This window comes from Dermatophagoides farinae, chromosome 7 (assembly GCF_024713945.1).
Source record: "Dermatophagoides farinae isolate YC_2012a chromosome 7, ASM2471394v1, whole genome shotgun sequence".
Classification (NCBI taxonomy): Eukaryota; Metazoa; Arthropoda; class Arachnida; order Sarcoptiformes; family Pyroglyphidae; genus Dermatophagoides; species Dermatophagoides farinae.
The window spans coordinates 4468562-4490488 of NC_134683.1; the positions used below are offsets into that span (position 1 = coordinate 4468562).

The 21927-nt window shown below is 31.0% G+C and overlaps 4 protein-coding genes across 4 annotated transcripts; 2 read left to right on the forward strand and 2 right to left on the reverse strand.

The window, feature by feature from the left end:
• Positions 1 to 294: 294 nt before the first annotated feature.
• On the forward strand, positions 295 to 5078 carry Pex5 (peroxisomal biogenesis factor 5). Its single transcript, XM_075733021.1, is given in 4 exon segments — positions 295 to 1555; positions 1558 to 3436; positions 3516 to 4160; positions 4223 to 5078. Coding segments are annotated over 2 exon segments (2367 nt in total). The 3' UTR covers positions 2664 to 3436; positions 3516 to 4160; positions 4223 to 5078.
• On the reverse strand, positions 4851 to 7344 carry LOC124496750 (uncharacterized). Its single transcript, XM_075733022.1, has one exon. The coding sequence runs from the start codon at positions 7342 to 7344 to the stop codon at positions 5056 to 5058; it is 2289 nt and encodes a 762-aa protein (XP_075589137.1). The 3' UTR covers positions 4851 to 5055.
• A 754-nt stretch (positions 7345 to 8098) lies between these two features.
• Positions 8099 to 11894, reverse strand: LOC124496749 (uncharacterized). Its single transcript, XM_047060309.2, has one exon. It carries the CDS (start codon positions 11892 to 11894, stop codon positions 9711 to 9713), a length of 2184 nt encoding a protein of 727 aa, XP_046916265.2. The 3' UTR covers positions 8099 to 9710.
• A 2081-nt stretch (positions 11895 to 13975) lies between these two features.
• On the forward strand, positions 13976 to 15282 carry LOC124496370 (mitochondrial pyruvate carrier 2). Its single transcript, XM_047059884.2, has 2 exons — positions 13976 to 14464; positions 14536 to 15282. Exons 1-2 carry the CDS (start codon positions 14327 to 14329, stop codon positions 14776 to 14778), a joined length of 381 nt encoding a protein of 126 aa, XP_046915840.1. The 5' UTR covers positions 13976 to 14326; the 3' UTR covers positions 14779 to 15282.
• Positions 15283 to 21927: the final 6645 nt, after the last annotated feature.

Genomic DNA, 21927 nt, shown 5'->3' on the forward strand with positions numbered 1-21927 from the left:
TTGAAAATCTTTACATATATTTCGTTTATTGCATTGCATCATTTCGATCATCCGCTGGTTTTCTAAATCATTTTTTTTCAGTCTTCGATAATTGATTGATTGGATCTTGTAATCACAAAAGTATGTGAAATTCTTTAAAAAAGTATCGAAATTAATGAAATTTTTTTCTTGTTTTTTGTTAAAAAAATAGATTTATTGATCCAAATCGAATCGAAACTGAATTTCATATTTTGATTTATTGATTGATTGATTTTTTGTTTTCATCAAAAAAAAGCAATAAAAACAACAGCAAAAATGTCATTTCAATCAATGTTAGAAAGTAATGAATGTGGCCAAACAAATCCAATGATTGATCTGGCTCGCCAGCTTACATCATCATCATCATCACCAGCATCATCGGCTATTAACAATGTTCCATCAATGATGAATGAATCATTGACATTTGTTGATAATAATGGCACACAACAACAACAACAACAATCGGATAATCCATTGTCATCGGCTGTTGAATCATTATTGTTAAATACAAATGGTGGTGATCCATTAGAATCGTCAGCATTCAATATGGAATCATTGTTAGAAGAAATGAATCGTATGGAATCCAAATTGATGATGAATGATGATCAACATGAACCACCAGATTCTATTCGTTCATTAATGAAAACTGATCAAGATCCATTTTGGAATGAATTTTCACAGAATCTAATTTATGATGATCAACAACAACAACAACAAAGTTTGTCAATGAATGAAAATAATAATAAGCTACCGGAATTGAATGTAGATTGGGCTGATGAATATTTACGAAAATTAGAGCTAAATAATAATGATGAATCATCAGCCACTACAGCAATAAAAACCTCGAATGTTGTTGAATCATCATCAACAGATCAAAATAGTGTTGATGGTAGTTGGGATTTGAATGAAAAAGCACATCAATTACAAACAGATCAACGGCAATCAATAATGAATGATGATTATCGTAACCAACCAGTGGATAATGTTGATGAATTTTTTCCACAACACCAGCAACAACAACAACCGCAATCATTTCTACCATTTTTACGTCCAATTATACGTAATGATTTTGGAACACACACATCACAATCGACAATTAGTGATGTTAATCTAAATGATTTAGTATCTGACCAAGAAAGTCGTTTGATCAATATGTTACTTGGCAATAATAATAATCAAACTATTGGTGAAAATCAAGTTCCATCATCACCATCAGCATTTCAATCGACTGTAATTGGATCTAAATTGGAACCAGATAGAATTTCACGAGAAGAATCTTCTCAACAACGACAACAACCGGTAGAACAGCCATCAATGAAACTAGGTGGAGATGAAGTTAAAACTGGTGAAAATTTTTTCTATGAAAATCAATTCGATGATATGGAATTCTGGATGAAATTGGCTGAAGAATGGCATTCAAATGATATAATTGGTAGTGGCACGGATTTATTGGCTGATGTCGATACAAACGTCGTACAGATTCTTGAACCATTGGAAAACTTGTTGAAATCTGATCATCGTTATTATTATAAATTGATTGAAATAATCCATTCATTTTGGTGAAACAATCACAACCAGCAGCACAAGTAGAAAAAACGATATTACCTGATTATATTGAACAAGGTAAACAACGTATGAATCAAGGTGATCTGTCAGCTGCTGTCTTGTTGTTTGAAGCTGCCGTACAACAACAACCAGAAAATGTGGATGCATGGCGTTTGTTGGGCATTGCTAATGCCAAAAATGAAAATGATCATAAATCAATTGCAGCATTTAAACGTTGTCTATCATTACAACCAAAAGATGAACAAATCATACGAGAATCATTGATGTATTTAGCCACGAGTTTTACAAATGAATCAATGACAACCGAGGCATGTAATGCACTACAAGAATGGCTTAATAATCATCCAAAATATCGTGATCTAATGAACAAAGAATCTGAGGATGAACCATATCTAGGCCCCACACCATTATCGAAACGATGGATGCAAAAAACTGTACGTGTAGGAAATCCATTTTCTAACGGATTATTTGATTCAGTTCGACAAAATTTTCTTGAAGCTGCTCGATTATCATCTGATGAACAACCAGATCCAGATGTTCAATGTGGCCTCGGTGTTTTGCATAATTTGTCCGGTGAATATGAAAAAGCTATTGATTGTTTTCGTTTGGCATTGGATTCATTACCAGATGATTATGCATTATGGAATCGATATGGTGCTTCATTAGCCAATGGTGGCCGTGCTGAAGAATCAATGTCTGCATATCGTGAAGCATTGATTCGTTATCCAGGCTATATTCGTGCTAGATATAATTTAGCCATATCATGTATGATGATGGGTTTCGGTGAAGAAGCTGCCGAACATTTGCTTTCGGTATTGAATCTACAAACTGCTGGTGCTGATTCTATCAAAGATATGGTCGATCTGAATAGAGATAATATTACCTCGGTATCGGTATGGAGTTTATTACGATCAGCAATGTCAATGCATGGTCGTATCGATTTATTGGATCTAGTTGATAAACGTGATCTTGAACAGTTGACAAAAGAATTTCATAAACCAAAACCATCACCGGAAGAATCAGAAGATTATGTGGATGCTGATAATGGCAATGAAGATCAACAATCCAATTCTGAATGACTGCTGCTGCTGCAACCGTCGATGAGGAATGAATGTAAAAAATGTAATGATTATTCGAATTGTATGATACAAATCGATGGTGAAGATCAAAGAATGAATTTGAACGATAAGTGGATAAGTATAAATGATAATGATTTGTTTGTAAAGATGGAAAATCAGAACGTTATGGACATCATGCACGATTTTCACGAATTGTATCTAGATTCATTACAATATTCATCTAAATATTTTAATCATCATCATCATATATGTCATAAATGATTTATTGATTTTTATTCATTCATTCATTCATTCATTTATCTGATTGATATATAATCATCATCATCATCATCATCATTAATTCATTCAAATTTTGATTGCAACAAAAAAAAACAGAAAAAAATGAAAAAAAAAATAATTCACTACACATCATTCATCATTATCAATGTCAACAATAATTTAATTCAATTTTCACCGAATACAATTGTTGTTGTTGTTGTTGTTGATAATCTGACAATTTGATGATGATAATAATGATATCTTTGTCATTTGATTTTGTTCATCATCATCGTCATCATAATTATCATTCTGATCATCACTATCATCGTCATCATCATCAAGATCGATATTAATATTGATATCATTTTTAATTTGATCACGTAATTGTCGTTGATCATTAATTGATAATGAATTTATTGAACGATATAATGATGATGGCCTACGGCTATTTTGATCATAATAATAATGATTATTATTATTATTGTTAAGGCCTTGACCATCATTACGATTTAATCGTAAGTTTCTTATTGATTTATCCATTTGATTATTTTTAGTAATAATTTTCCGTCTTCTAAAATATTCCATTAAACGTAGGCCCAGTATGGTCATCAAATAGAATATAAATACGAATGAAATGACAATGCCAATGGTTATTGTAATCGTATGATCATGATGATTATCATGTCTCATCAATATACAAGTGAATATAATGCCAACAATACCGACGACACCGATAATCGTACCAAATATGCCTGTAATGATAACATAGGAAAACAATACAATGGACCAATTGAATATAGCCGCACCAATGGCCATCAATTGAAATAATGCAAATGTTGCCGATAGAAAGATGACAATGGTTCGATGATTATTGAGCATTGATTTCAATCGCCATAACCATTGTGAAGAAACGTCTTGTGTTGGTTGATCCGCATGTCCTAATTCATCATTATGTGTGGTCAGGATGACCAACATTAAAATGAATGCAGCAATAGCTAAGAATATGAATGCAACAATGATGAATATCAATCGTAAACGTGGTGATAAATCGGGTAATTTGGGCATTTTCGCCATCGTTGATGATGGTGATGATTTGGAATAGGAATTTTTACGATTCCAACGACGACAAAATCTTCGCCAAGCTATTGATAATGATTTATAAATGATGGACATTTTTTTTTCTTTTGATCCAATTGCAAAACGTAACGAGTGACTACAAAATGAATTATAAACTATCAAGTGAGTAACACTGAATGAACATTACTACCAATGTGAACAATTTCCATTTTTTTTCATTTTAGTTCATATGGATCGATTTGGCATGTTTTTTTTTCGTGACGCGTTCATCTTGTGATACGCCCTGAACATTTCCATTACTATTAATATAACCAAGGTGAAAAAGAATATGAAACAAAAAAAATTCTGGCCATTCCCCGGTATGCTTCTTTTTCGCCCTGCCATCAATTGGATGATGAAATTTGGAAAAAAAATTCTCTTGAATTTTCAACAAAAAAATGAATGAATGATTGTCATTAATGGAAGAAGAAAAAAAACATTGTGGCCTCATTTCATTTTCATTTGTGTTGTTTGGCTGGCAGAACCTGGATCGATTTTTTTTTCTTCACTCAATTTCATGCCGAAAATATCCACCACGAAAAGCCAGGTACCACATACAAAAACAAATGATTCAAAACGGGAGACGGCGCTTAATGATTGGCCTTATATAATCATCATTTAAAATTTATGTTTGTTTTGTTTTTCTTCCATTTTGGTTACCGTGGTATCATCATCATTACAAACACACAAAACTTTACCACATGAAAACCAAAATATTTCGAAATTTTTTAAAAAATCAATAATTTTGATTTAAATCATCATCATCATCAATGGATGAATGGAGAAAAACATTTGACGGTCGAAAAAACAAATTCAGCGATTCTATTTTTAATCAGGACATTGAAGATTGATATATTTGTATTAATTCTAACAACGACAACGATCACTAAACCAATATTTTTTTTGTTGTTGTTATGCAAACACATTAACCAAACACACGGAATTCATTTATGAAAAATACAAAAAAAAAATTTTGTTTTTTTTGAAACAGTTCAAAAATTTCAATTGTAAATGTCATTCAATAAAATCGTGATGATAAAATTGTTGTTGTTGGTGAATTAACATTTGAACATACTGAACATATTGGTTCCATTTCTTCATCATCATCATCTTCAACATCTTGGTCAATTTCGTTAACAATTGATTCAATCAATTTGTTAGTTTGATTTTGTTGTTGTTGTTGTTTCGATGAATGTCGTAGTCGTCGTCTCATATTATTATTATCATTATTTATTTCATCATCGTCATCGAAATGATTATCGTGATCATGTTGGTGGTGGTGGTGGTGGTTTCGATCATCATGATCACCATGATCATCATCAAAGGGATTTTTTATCGATATAATTGTCATATCAGGATTTTTATCATCTGATGATGATGAAATATTCAATGGTTTTATTTTCGGAGATTTTATTTCAATTGAATTATCATCGATTGGATTAGATTGGCCCAATGATGATGATGATGAAATGTCAATAATGGGATTTGTGGCTGAAATATTAGGCAGCGATATGTTAATCTGATCCATTTTTGGCAATTTTACCTCAAGTAGATCTTTCAATGTGGGTGATTCAATCGGATTTTTTGTGGATGAAGAATCAAATGTTCCAGTGTCAATGGTGGTAACATTATCAGAATTTTTGATTAGACTGATTTTAGGAAATTCTACATTTTCCACATTGAAATTCGGAATCGATACAGCGCTCGTTTCGGGTATCGATATATCATTGATTGGACTTTGAATTTCTAATTTTTCTATTGGATTTTTTATTTTAACAATTTTTATCGGATTTTTCATCGAAATTTCAAATGGATTTTTATCATCCGGATATTTATCATCGTGATTTTGAAGATTAGAACCGATGATTGTTTCATTTTTCACACGACGTTCATTCAATGGTGATTGTACTGGTCGCGATGGCGGTGATCGTTGTCGTCGATGTTTTTTATGTTTCGATGATGGTATTTTCACCATCGATGGTGATTGCACCGATACATCTGGAATCTGGGTTGTTCCACTGGAAACGGTTGGAATTTTACCATCGATTTTTATACCACTACCACCACTGTTAATAGATGGCGATTTTTCATCAATTGTCATTCCACAACCATCAATGGCTGATTTCGATTTCACCATTGATGATGAACACGAAATCGATGTGCTTGCTAAACAACCCATTGATAATAACAAAAAACTAACCTGATGTATAACAATGACGAAAATATTTGGTCGACATAATAGAATGATGATCAAAGCAAGCTGAAACAACAACGTAATCAATACCATACGATGTTTTACATGTGTTTGACGAAAATGGCGAAATTTTCGCACATTTTCCAATTGTTCATTCATAAATTGTTTTCGTTCCATTCGTAGCTGATCGGCAGCAACCACTTTATTATCATCAACGATTCGATTTTGTTTATAACGAGATTTTTGGAAATTTTTCAATATTTTAAAAAATATCCACGTCAATAACAGCAGTGAATTGGATAATAATAATAATGTAATGAATGCAATTTGAAACGTGGAATAATTATTCCAATAAAAATTTGCATCATCCAATATTGGATTCTGTGATTGAAAATCTGTATGTTTCATTGGAAGCCATTGCTGTAGAAATCTACCGAATTGATTCTCATTAAATCGTTTGAGATTTTCTTGTCCAGATCTAGCTAAATCATGTAAAAGTTCGAAATGAAATATTTCATTCAATTTTGTACGTGTATCACGTTTTTCAATCATCATTGATGATGGAACAAATGCTGCTGCTGTTGTCGGTGTTGATTGTTTTGCATTATTATGGTCGTTCATTCGTTTCATTGATTGCAAATCCAATAGATTTTGATGCATGCCGATAATCAAACGCATCAGATCACTATATTGATAAATGGCGCCTTGATTATATGGTGGATCACCGGCTATGGTCAACAAAATCGAACCGAATAATGATCCAATTATCGCTAATATAATGAGAATATATTTGAATATCTGTAGATTATTGCAACAACATTGTTCTAATTTATTCATCATTTTCGATGGATGATGACGATGATATTGATTAATCATCATTTCAGATTTCCGTTTCGATTGTGATTTTCGTGCCAATTTTAATTCATTTTCAATATTTCTATCATTAGATCGATGACCATTTTTCTGTAGTTGTTGAAGTTGTGATGAATTCATCATCATTATCATGTAAATCTTGTCAAATCGACAATGATGATGACCAGAATTGAATGAATGTTCAACAACGAAAATGGCAATTAAAAAATTACCGTTCTTGCCGAGAGAGAGTATGCGCATTTAAATTGATTTATTATAATGATTTAAAACAGCAACGAAAAAAAAGTGTCGACCTTCACTTGGTCAGATATCTAGGTGAAAAAAGATAAATTAACCGTACTAAAAACAAAAATAAAATTTGGCCAAGGTATTGTTACTGTGTTTCGGGTTAATTTATTTCTTCTATCTCTCCACAATGGTCAGTCAGTCATTCAGTCAGTCATTAAATCAGCAAGTCGTTGTCCGGACAACGAATAAAAAAAAAGTTTTCTTTTTAAAAAAAATCAAACAAAACAAAACAACAAAACTTGATCATCATAATCATCATCATGGAAAATCATTGGTCAGTTTAGACATTAAAAAATTTTTTTTTCCTCTAAAACTTGAACATCAGGATTCTGTTGTTGGAGAAAAAAAAATAAAATGAAATCATGACCAAACCCGAATATTATCGCCATCATCTTCCAAAAAAAAGTGGAGCAAAAAATTTTTTGTTTTGTCAGCCAATTTAATTGTCTGTCTGTGTGTGTGTGTTTTATGGATAACCGTAGGTGGATTGGACGGCAAAAAAAAAACAAAATTTCATGACGATGATGGAAAATGATAGAGGATTTGGTTTTTTAAAATTTAAAAACAATGATGTGATTAATCTAAACTTTTTTTTTCGAATCCACAATTATCGTCGATGTTTTTTGTTTCTGATTTGATTTGATCATCGTTGATAAGATCAGCCTGAGTGGTGATGATCCAACAATGAAAGAAAAAAAAATTTTCATTGATTATGATTATTTCGTTTTTATTTTCCATAATTATCACTTTCTTCAAACAAACAAAAAAAATTATTTACAGAAATGGCAACAAAACAAAACAAAACAGTGAGAATTGAGAAAAAAAAATGTGGACATGTAGAATCAATCTATATTTAGGTCAATAAATCATCGTTGGTGGGCCCCAAAATCAATCAATCAATCAATCGATCAATCGATCGATCAACACAATTCAATGACATTTACATTTATTGACATTTTTTTTTGATGCTTCTGCTAATAATAATAAGGGATTACATAACATTGTATTATCATCATACAAGTGTCAAAATGAATACAAACACAAAAAAAACATGGATCGATCCAAAATAAGATCCAATTATTGACACAAACATACGTGTATTTGGCAAAAAACAACAAAACAAAACAAAAAATGTTATTGAATTGAATTTTGCATTTAACAACAATCTACAAATCAAACTTGTGTATCGACAATTTGTTTATCAACATGATCATCATTTACATTTTGACCAGATTCAATAAAATTTTTACTGTTGTCGTCGTCGTTGTCGCTATGATCATTTTGTCTTGACGATAATGTACAATTGTCATTGAAATTTTTTATTTCAATGACAATCCCACTATTGTTGTTGTCCCTATAATCTTGTCGTTGTTGTTGTTGTTGTTGATCAATACTTGATGATTGTTCGTAATCATCAAGGTCTTCATCCTCATCATCATCATCATCATCATGAACATCGTCTTCTTTTTCTTCTCGTTCCATTACCACCACTTCATCATCATCATCATCACAATCATCATCGACAATAACTTCAATTATTGTCGGAAGTATTGGCGGATCGTCATCATTATTTATTTGTAGATTATCATCATCATCGTCGATTGTGTTGCTATTTGTATGGTCATTATCATTTATTACTTGTAATACAATCCTTTCAGCAGCAGCCGATGCAACAGCTGTTGATTCAACAGATGTTACTGTTGCTGAATCAGTGACAATAGATGTGACATTTTCATTCATTTGTTGATTCATCATAATTCCTATCGATTCGGTCATGGATGGCGGTATCATGATAAAATCAATTGGATTATCATTATCAATATCTTCATATTGTGGTGGTGGTGTTTGTGATATTGCTGTTGTTGTTGTGCGTTGTTGTTCATTTATTGATGATGATGATGATGATGATTGCTGATTATTTGATATTTGCATCATCATCATCATTCTACGTCGTACATTATTATTACTACTATGACGATCCAATAGCCAATTTGGTGTTAAACAGCGACGAATATTTGGCCCAACATTCAAAATTGAACGTACAGCAGCCAGGTGATGATTATTATGATGATGATGTGTATGGTGGCTATTATTATTATTATTATTATGATTATTGCGATGTGCTGACTGATTATGATGATGCTGGTGTTGATGATGGTGATGATGATGATGATGATGGTGTCGAGAATGTCGGCTATGACGACGATTATTGTTGCTGTTGTTCCTTGATCGACGATCGTTATTACTATGGCTATTGTTCGACGATGTTGCTGTTGATGATGATGGTGGTAAATTTTGATTCAAAACTGTCGATGGATTCAATTGTTGTTGTTGGTTGTCAGAAGAAGAAGAAATGCCACACACATTGTTGTTACTGTTCCTGGAACAGCAGCTGTTGGTCTCGTTGTTGTTGTCGTTGTCATCGTCGTAGTTGATGTTGATGATAATGCCGATATATTACGTTGACAAAAATATGATGGAGGCGGTGGTGGTAAACGGAAATATGCAAAATAGAATGCATCAATGCTTGTTGCTAATGGTGAATATGGCCAAAAATTTGTGGATGATGATGAATAATTATGGTAATGTTGACGACCATTTCCATTTCGATAATGTCCACTATTACGAATATGACCACGAAGTCTACGTTGTTGTTGAGTTAATGATGATGAACCAGTATTAGATATATCACCATTATTTTCGACATCAATATCATCCCAAACGATTGGATCAAGAAAATATCCATCTTCAAATAGACCACCGGATGTTTGTTGTCGATGATTAGTACCAGTAGCAGCACCACGTTTATGACTTAGTAAATTAAATGCAAATGCAACAGCAAATATAACTTCGAATGTAACTAATAATGCATCCCAAACACGATGATGATATTTAATATGATTTGATGAATAATAATTTGTTTGTTGTTGCTGATGTGATGAATCTATTGGTGATGATGATAATAGACGATAATGTGGATTATTCATTGTGGCCATTGACCGCTGTTGTTGTTGTTGTTGATTGAGAAGATTATTTGTCACTGTTAACATTGATGGTTGTGGCTGACGATAACGATAATGTTGATGATAATGATGGCCATCAAATATCAATGGTTGTGGTGATAAAGCTTGAGGATTGGTGTCATTTTGTTTGTTCGATTCATATCCATTTTTAGTATCGATTGTTTCCAATCGTAATAACCGATTACGAATCTGTTTCTCACGTGCTTTCAATTTAGCTAAACGATCACTTTTTTTCATTTGTCGTAAATCTTTATTATTGTTCAACATCATTTCATATGTTTTTAGCCATCCAGGATTATTATTTAATTGATTCTTTCCACCACCACCAACGATCTTTGTATCATTTTGTTCATTTGCAGGTTTTGATGTTGTAAATCGACGATCATCATCATCATCATCATCTTCATCATTATTCGCACTAATAGGTAATGGCGTTGTTGTTATGGTTTTTTGATCAATCAATTCTTGATCCACAACATCATCAGAAGAATTAATGGAAATATCACTTTTATTGATGATTAATGGCAACGATTTTAATGACAAATCACCAATACCACCATGAAGAACACGACGATGACGAATATTGGATTGAAGATCATAAAATATATGAGCTGTAGGTTTTATCGTCGTTGTTTTAGTGTTGGTAATGGTCATGTTAGTAGTTCTTGTCACATTCGTACCATCATCATCATCATCGTTGTCATTCACCGGAAATGGTAATACAATTGGAACTAACGAAGGTGCCATTGTCGTTGTAGTGGACAAATTTATCGGATTCAGTGGAAACGCTGAGTTGAATAATAATGATGATGGCGATGACGCAGATGAAGATGTGGCTGATGCCATTGCAGCAACTGCGGCAACCGATGCCATTGATGGATAACATAATGATGTGATCAATTTAAGTATAGCATATGTCATTGTAAAACTAAATAAATCACAAAATACACCAAACATTCCTATTAATGTAAGAATTTCAGCAAATATAAATGATGGTAACAGAGGTAGTAATAGAGACCATTCAGATTGTTGATTAGCTGATGATGATGAAAGAAAATCACCCGTTGGTATATCACCATTACCCATCAATGGTAACGACTGTTGATGATGATGATGTGAAGATGAAAAAGGATTTACATGATGATTAGTATGAGCTGGAGAAGCAGCAGCCACCAATTCTGAACGTATTATAAATGATCTTTCAACGATAAAATTATTATAATGATTTTTTACAATCACAATAATGACGGCTAAACCAATGGTATTCATTGCAAAATCAATGGTCATTAATGAAAATAATAAAATTTTCACTATTAAAAATGGACTTTTTTCATTCGCTGTTGCCGCTGCCGCCGCCGCTGATGATGATGATGATGATAATGTTGGAGATGGTGAACGATTGTGATGGTTATAATGATGAAATAATCGATGATGGTGGTGATAAATTTGTTGTTGCTGTTGTTGATGTCTTGGAGACATTGACAATCGAAATTATTATTATTATTATTATTACTACTGCTACTACTACGATTACGTCGACTATTTTGACCACTATTGGTTAATGTAGTTGTTGTTGTTGTTGGTGTTGTTGAAGTTCCGGTTGTAGTTGTCGTTCCGGTTATTATTATCATCAGATGGTTCATATGCAGGAGGTGGACCCGGTGAACAGGAAATTGTATCATTATTATTTGGCATTACAATTGTAACGGATGCCATTTTTTTTTTTGAATTTAATTCGTTTTTCGATTTGTAAAAAAAAAATTCACACATACACACGCACGAACAATTTGATTTGATTTTCTTTAAATTATGCAATAATCACAATATATTCACAAATGGATGATGATGATTCCAGTGATGAATGTGAAAATTGTTCCGTGCTTCCACACATTACAGTAATAATTCGTGGTTGAAAAGAAAATTGAAAATTTTCAACAACATTATTAGCCATCCATGACATTTTTTTTCAGTTTTGTTTTGTTTCCGGAATTCGTTTTGTTGTTGTTGTTGTTATTGTTGGAATGATGATATTTTGTTTGGTCCGGTTATGATTCCATCATGGTACATTTAAAAATGTTGCCATGGATGATTTTGTAATTAATTATCGCAGTCAAAAAAAAAAAATAAATAAAAAATGTTCACTTCTTCTTCCTCACCGGTAGTTAATTAGTTGTTTAGTAAATTTAGTTTTCATGACACAGACAAACACACACACACACTAACTCACTCATATACATAAATATAATACAGTCATGTGACATGACATGATGATGATGATGACAATAATCATGTGAGAAACAATAAAAACAACAACAACAACAACGAAAAATAAACGGAAGTATTTCAATTGTGAATCTGTTGTTTTTTTTTCGTTTCTCAATTTTTGTCACATCGTGTTAGTTTTTGAATCAAATTGTTGATGATGATCATCATTTAGAGAAATTCTCATAATCGAATTTTTTTTCCAATCAATACAACAACAACAACAACAACAAAACAATGTTCGAAAACAATCAATATTCATAAACACGAACTCTAAATGAAACAAATGAAATGGTGAAAAAAAAAAAATTTTTTTTTTTTTGGCAATCTAAAATAAAACAAAAAACAAACAAACAAAAAGTTGGCCAAACAAACAAACAAACGAACGAAAATATATTTATTGCAATCAACAATTTGATGGCAATGACGACTACAACTGCTAAAACGACAACGACAACGACGATAATGAAGACTTTCACAAAAATGATCGTCGTCAATGTTGTTGTTGTTGTTGTTGGTGGTGGTGGTGGTGGTCGTGGTGGTTGGTTGTCGTCGTAAAAATTCAAAGACAACAAACTCTTTTTCTTTCTTTAATTCAATTCATTTCTCTCTAGCTAGTTTTTTTCCATTATATGCATTCAGCTGCAATATCATCATCATTGAATTGAATTTTGAAAATTTTTTTTTCTTCGAAAGAGAATGACTCTATCAACACAATAATGTGTGTGTGTGTGTTTGTCTGTTATGGTTGGTTAGAAAATGTTGTTTGACTGTTGGCTGTTAAGTTGAAAGCAGAAATTTTCTTTTTGGCTATATTAAATCCTCAAAATGCATTTATGTTGAATGAATGATGATGATCATGAACATACAAACACAAACACACACACACACACACGAGGAGAAAATAGACAGTGGAAAACATTAATGAGAAAAAAAGGGGGAGAGAAAACAAATTTTTTTTTGTCTATGCAATAATTGTATTTCATTCATTCAATGATCATGAATTGAATTGAGAAAAATGGATGGATATCATTCAAATTCATAAATTTCATACACACATAGATGACATGTGTGTGCATGTGTGTGTGTTCAATGTCATTTGAAAGATTGCCATATTGAAAGATTTTCAATTAGGGTTTTTCTTCTACATATATCGATTCCGGGTCAATAATTAGATAATAATGATAAAATCAAGGTTACATAATTGATTGATTTATTAATCAAATTGAATGAAAAATGAATGCAAACCTTGTTGGTTGTTTTTCGCATTTTTGGCGGTCAAAAATTTAAATCGCCAATTTAACATAATAGGCAATGATCGTGTGTAAATAGTCGTTACAGTTATATATAATTTTTATTTTATCCTTCGATCGTGTGGAGAGGTGAACTTGATGTTGTTGTGGTTTATAAATCATGTGTATATGTGTTTGATGTGTACTCGCATAGTTTACTTTTAGGATTTATAAAAATTAAAATTGACGAAAAAAACGAAATTTTCTCATAATAAGCCATCTATGATTGTCAGGATAATCGCATCACGTGTGTGAGTGTGTGACAATTTTAATTTATTTTTCTATATCCATAAATCGATTGTTGTTTAAAAAGTCTTTGTGTTTATTGTGAAATTTGAAAAAGTTAAAGTTCAACCAATGGCATCAGCATCATCAATGATATATCGTACAATGATCCGTAGTGTTGATCGTTATGTGCCGAAAAAATTACGACCACTTTGGGAACACGAAGCTGGACCAAAAACCGTTTTTTTCTGGGCACCAGCAATCAAATGGGTTAGCATTTGTTTATTGAATTTTGAATGAAAATTTTGAAAATCATTTTCCTCGATTTTTTTTTGTTCTAGGGTCTTGTTATAGCTGGTCTTTCAGATTTGGCACGTCCAGTTGAAAATCTTTCAACCGGCCAAACAATATCGTTAGCAGCAACCGGTCTTATTTGGTCACGTTATTCATTGGTAATAATACCGAAAAATTGGTCATTATTTTCTGTAAATTTTTTCGTTGCATTAACACAAGTCACACAAATGGGTCGTATTATTGTTTATCATAATCAACAACGAAAACAGCAACAGAAAATACAACCATAATGACCAAAGGGCTTTTATTTATTACATGATGATGTTTTTCATGATTAAAAAATAATAACCAAAGTGGTGATATTGTTGTTCATAAATGACATGTGTTTGTTATTATTATATTTTTAGCACAATTTTTTTTTCTTGATGAATATTTATCTGTAGTCTGTAGTATACATTAGTTTCAGCATGTTTTTCGTTGTAAATATTCATATGGAAATTTGTTGAAAACATCATCATCATCATGATCATCAACATAATTTTATGGAAGCCACTGCTTGATCATCATCATTTAAAATCATGATGATGAATTGAAAGAAAGGAAATAATTCGAAGGCCATTAGGTAGGTTACATACACGCGTTGTAAAAATATCGATGTGAAAGTGAAATAGAGAGAGAGAGAGAGAGAGAGAGAGAGAGAGAGAGAAATTGAATTGCACCCGACGACAACGATCATCATCATCATCATCACCACCATCATCATTATGACCATCGATTTGTCAATCGATCAAAGAGTGAAGAAGAAAAAAATTCCAAATTTACAAATTACCTTTTTTTCAAATCAGAAATTGATGTGTGTGTGAAAATCTAAAAATCAGAAAATCCATTGTTTCAACCGGATAAAACAAGAGAAACAAAAATTGTAATTGCAAATCTTCATTCGCTCATTTTTTTTTTGTTTTTTTTTTTTTTTTTTTTTTTTTTTGGTTGATTTTCACCTTGTATATTCATCAAACGTTGTCGTCATCAATGGTGATAGTTAGTTTTTTTTCTGCATTGCATTTTCAGTTTCATGGATGATGATGATGATGATCTTATGATTATGAATTTTGCCGAGGGTGGTTTTCACATTTTCTTGTTTTTGAAATAGAAAAGATTATCATCATCATCATCATCATCAACATTCAGAGTGAAAACAAAAATGCAGATGAAATTTAAGAAAAAAAAAATTGAATTGAAATGTGTGTGAGTGTGTGTTTAAATGAAATGGCCATTTTTGGTTTGAATTTTTTTTTCAGTATACTGACAAAATGTTGTAGACATTCAAAGATATTCAAATTCAACGCCTACGATTTATCGATTTTTTTTCTATTATTCCAAAAAAAAAGATTATCCCGAGAATACGATGAAGTGGATGATGGATCGTTGGTCGATATTAATTAATCAATCGAACGAAATATTTACCTTGAAGTTTCTTCATCATATGATCGATAAATACACACATATTCTCATACCATCTACTTATTGTTGTCAATCAAAGTCAATGAAATCGATATAGATATGAAAAAAAAGTGGCGAGAAAAGTAAAAATTGTAATTTTGTCCATCATCACATGATTGACATTTCAATCAATTCTAAAATTACAAAATTTTTTTCAGATGAAAGATCTGGGGCTACATAAAAATCAACAGATCATGATGATGATCATCATCGCCTGTTACCATGAATTTGATTCGAAAAATTGAAGAAAATTCAAATTAAAATTTGAATACATACTAAAAAAAACATCCATCCACCCACCCACACAAACACACCTATCAATCAGACGGATATTTTTGGCAAAAAAAACATTGATCATGATCAAAAAAAAAGAGTTATGAATGTGGAAACAAAAAAAAATTGAGATCAAATCATATAGATTGATGAAAACAAAAAGGAAAAGAAAAATTTGACTTACTTTTTCCACAGATGAAAAAAAAATGAAGATGTTGTGAACCAATTTTGTTTTTGCTCTTATTTTTTTTTTGCATTGTCCATTTGTTATTATATACTTGATATAGTAGTAGTTGATGATAATCAACAAAAAAAAAAAAAAAAAACACAAACACAAACATCAGATATAATCTTAGATCATAGAGATGCACACACCGAGAAAAAAAAACAGTAAATTTCGTTGTTGTTTATCGGGTTGTGGTAAGTTGAAAAAGTTACATATTTTTGATGTTATCAATATCACATCATCGATGGATGGATCATTCATTTTGTGTTTGTTTGTTGCTGGTATTTAAACACACACACACACACACAAACAAATAAACAAACTTGATGATGATTTATAAATATATAAAAAATTCAGATGAAGATCAATCATCAAGTTGTTTTTTTTTCATTCATTGATAACAGATCAGTATGTGGTCAACAAGTTATCATCATCGTGATGAGAATGGTCAAAGTGACCACAACACCAACATCATCACCATTGAGTTTTGTGTTGAATATATAAATAAATAGATGGATAGATTTTGACAATTGATTATTGTTGTTGAATCAATTGGGTTGATTTTTGTTTTTTTTTTTGGATCATTTTTCTTTTCTTTTTTTCTTCAACGTTGTTGTTTGTTTGTTATTTTTGAAATGATAAATGAATATATGAAAAGAGCATGCGTCAATTCGATTCGATTTGAATTCAGCTGACCACGAACCAATATTTTCAAATTTTTTTTTCAACAAAATAATAAAAACCAAACGAAACAAAATCATTTTTTGCCCATAAATGGTTGGTGGTATATATGATGACTTTTATTCAGTTTTCTTTGATGCAAAACATCTGATGACAAATGAAAACATCTAAAAAACGAATTTTTTTTTTAAATTAAATTTTCGTTTTTTTTCCCATTGAAACATATATGAGTTGAATCCTATTAAAATGTAGATCATCATTATCATCATCTGTTCTTCCTATTTGTGAACGGATTTAAAACTTTATTGTCTCATACATAACCCCAAAAATGGTAAAGCTACCATCACATCATCATCGCCAACACGTTTTTTTTTCTATTTCAACATTGAGTTGTGTTTATGATTTTTCTGTGTATATACAGAAAAAAAAAATAAAATACCCATAATCAACACACACGCGCACATACAAAATGATGATTATAGCCAATGAACAATAATCAATCAATCGGTCAAATCGAATGACGCAATCAGTTTATAAATTGTCAACCATATATTTATGGTATCAAAAAAAAAAAAAAATTTGAATCAAACAAAAGAAAAAAAAATCATTCACTTTTTTTCTGGTTTGTGTTGTTGTTGTTGTTTTTGTTTCATATCAACACAAGAATCATCGAACCGAAAACTAAATGAAAACGAAAACAAAAACGAAAACAACTTAACAGTGAAGAAGGAAACAGTGGGATGGGAAGAAAAAACACAGCAACCAACCGATAAACATGTATCGGATACGACAATTGGTCGATTGATGATTATTATTGTTTGGTGGATAATTTTGGGTTTTGTGTGTTTTCCCATTTTAAAACCAGTTGCTGTGTGTTGTAAAAGTTTTTTTCTTTCATTTTCAATTTCTTCCCATTATACGTACATAGTCAATTGCATTCAAAAAAAATGAATTTCAGAAATTTTCCTTCTTGAATAAAAAAAAAACCAAGTTGCCGTGTGTATATGACACAATTGCAACACAAGTATATTATAACATAACAAACAAACAATAATTAGGTATATAAACATAATGTGTTGAAAAACTAATTATCAACAGGTTGTTTCTTTTTTATTCATCATTAATCTCCATTCATTCATTCATTCATTCATTGAGTCATATATCACCTAATAATAACAATTTATTATAATCAATTAACCTTGTGACCTCAAAAAAAAAAATGATTTCATTTTGTTGCTTGCAAAATTTTTTGAATATATAAAAAAAAAAATCTTATTCACAAAGCCCACATTGGGTTTTTTTTGTTTGCTTTATTACATTTGAATTATACCCTTTTTCTTAGAATGAAATCTATAGATGAATGACCTGTGTTCGTGAATCATCATCCATAGATATGATATGATTCATCACAGTAGTAGATAAACATAGATTACATACATACATACGATCGATATTACATTCGACGAATGATGCAAATGTGAATAAAAGTTTCAATTCACATCATCATCATCATTACGTGGTACTCAATGTGTAAAATCAATGTACAAAAAAAAAACATGAACAACTTGGTTGAACGAGTGAAAACAATAACGAGGAAAGTGATTCGTTTCAGTGAAAGGAAATGAAAAATATTTAAATGATTGATAGCGATTTCATTACAATCATTGATTGATTGATTGTAATGAAGAATGGTGGACAAGAAAAAAAATTTTTTTTTTCCAAATCAAATTGATCATCAGAAAAGACCGGAAAAAAATGAATTTTAAAATGAAAAAGGAATAGAAAAATTCTATTTTTGACAATTTTTATCATTTTCATTTTGGAGTTGTCTTTGTTTTTTGTTTTTGTTTTTTCGCGCTCACTACGAAAAAACGTTGAAGCTTGACGAAATAAACAAATGCAAATGATAATTATAATTAGCATGAATAATTTGAATGAATGAATGAATGAATCGCAGAAAATGAAAAATTAAAAACTTCCAAGGACTATTTCATTTTCTCGGTGGTGGTGGTGGTGGTTGTCATTGAGTTTGTTTTTTTGTTTTTTTGTTTTTTCGCTTTTTTTGGTTCGTTTATTTCTACCGATTTTGGCCAATATTTTTTTTCCGGTGGCCAGAAAACAAAAACAAATTGACCATTTGACATTGATATGTGTGGTGATAAAATAAAAAATTAAATAACTCTGTTGTCAATCAACAAAAAAAATTCTCGTTCTCCAATTGGAACTAATATAACGATTCATTTCGATTTCAACAACAACAACCGCAACAACAACTTGTTTTCAATGTTAAATTTTTTTTTTAAAAAAAATTTCAATGTTATTTGAAACAACGACAATAAAAAAAATGTGACTGATAAAAATCAAAGAGAAAGAAAGACAACAAAAAAAAAATTATGACGACAATAATGCTAGAAAATAAAATACGTGACATACGTGCACGTGATGATCTTGAAAATGAATAAAATTTTCTATTTTGAAAAAAAAAATTAAAAAAATTTGTCAATTTCCTTTCTCTATTGTGTGGGCAGACAACAAAAAAAAATTACACAATTCCGGTCATTTTTTAATCAATTTTTCAATGGGTCAATCAATCAATCAATGAGATTTTTAGAAACCGGAACAAACGAAAAATAAAAAATAGATAAAAACGATGCGTGTGCATGAATTTTTGTTTGTTTGTTTGTTTTCATATAAAAATTGAAATCCATTATCACACACACACAGAGAAGCCTGAGAAAATGAATAAAAAATTCGTTACAATTAGATAATTGAATTGAATTTCTTTGCTCGATCATCAACATTTTTAATTCAATTGATGATAATCGTGGCTATCGATTGCATAATAATCAAAACGCTAATGGATAAAGATGATGATAATGATGACAAGAAAAGATCAATCACTTTCAAGTTAATCGATAAATAACGAAATTCCACAATGATCAATGATTATACCATCTCAAATAATTAAAACGTGTACACACACACACACACACACACATCAACATCGACATCGACATCGACAATTCAAAAAGTAGACCTTGTGGTCTCTGAATCAAAAATTTCATCGTCATTGTCTCACAAATTTTCTCTTTTGCTTTCAATTTTTTTTTTCACTCAATTTAATATTGTCATCATAATTATTTTCATCGTCATTCATTCATTCATTTTTTCTCAAATCATCATACTATTAATAATGGCTTTTTCTTTTCATTCATTCGAATTAAATGTCATTGAATTCAGTGTCTTAGCTTAGTGTCAAAACAACCATTGTGATGAATTTGTTTTCGATTTCGATTTTTCGTTTTCAAACACACACACACTTATATAGAAATCCGGACACATAGAGTGGAAATTATTTAGTGGAAAAAAAGTGAAATTTTTTTTCTTTCTTACTTGAAAATTTGGCTGGCTGGCTGGCTGGATGATCCATCATTAATAAAATGACAGCATTTTTGTTGTTGTTGTTGTTGAAGAAATGAATGTGACAATTGATGAGATATGTCTGTGATTGTGACATTCGTCATCATCGTCGTCTTCGTTGTTGTTGTTGTTGTTGTTGTCGGATGTGTAATATAAAATAATGAGTAAAGAAGCAATGTTCAAATCATCATCATCATCACGATGGTTTAGCTGGCTGGCTGGTTATAATGATAATAATGATGATCCACGATAATGATTTTTTCTTCTTTCTAGTTGTTGTTGGTGATGATGATGAAATTACACAATTCATTTTCAATATATTAAAATTTGAATATAATATTTAAAAATGGCAGCAAAATTTTGTTTTGTTTGACAAAACAAAACAAAACTTTTCGCACATTGAATAAATGTCCATCGCCATCATCATTATTATTATTATCATCATTGCGTGTATGGATGACAATATTATGGTCCATGATCCAAAAAAAAAACGATCATCACATGTGTCTGTGTATATAGTATCTGTAAAATGATAATAATTGTCGGTGGTCGCTATATAGTGGTTGGTTGGTTGGTTGGTTGGCTGATAATGATAATTCGTCCAAATGAGAAAGTGAAATTTTCTTTCAGTCGTTGTTCATATTGTTGTTTGGATCATCACGTTTTTTTTTCGTTCGTCCGTTCGTTCATTCATTCAAAGCCGAAGGTTTTTTTTTATTTCTGCAAATCTAAATTATATAATGATGGTGAAGATAGAAATAAATGAGGAACGAAAAAAAAACAAAAATTCTTGAAAAAAGGACATACAAAGAAGGGAAAAAGCAAAATCTTTTTTTCGTGATCATTTTTGATTCATTGAAAATGGTTGAATGTCGATGAAATGATTTCCGTTCACATTGTGTTGTGGATCAATTGATTGATCGATCTTTTTGTTTGTTTGTTTGTTTGTTCATCGTGGACCTGTTGAATGAATTGATTGATTGATTGATTGATTGATTGATCCGATCTTATCATGGTAAAAATTTCAATAACAGCAACTGTATCAGTATCAATGATATGCATTCGATTATTAAAATTAATTAGGAAATTAATCTCTCTCGTGGATCATGGATTTAATCAGATTCGCGAATCTTTCAAATTGATTGAATAATCGAACCAAAACAAAACGGATAGTGTAGACATCTGGTGGTGAATTCAATTAATATATGGTTTTTGTTTTGATTTTTTTTTGTTTAAATGAAAAAAAAACTAATGAAACACGAAACTTTGGAACAGCTGCTGACTTTTCAAACCGGGTATTATATTGATAATAATTTGAAAAAACCTTTCATTTTTTTTG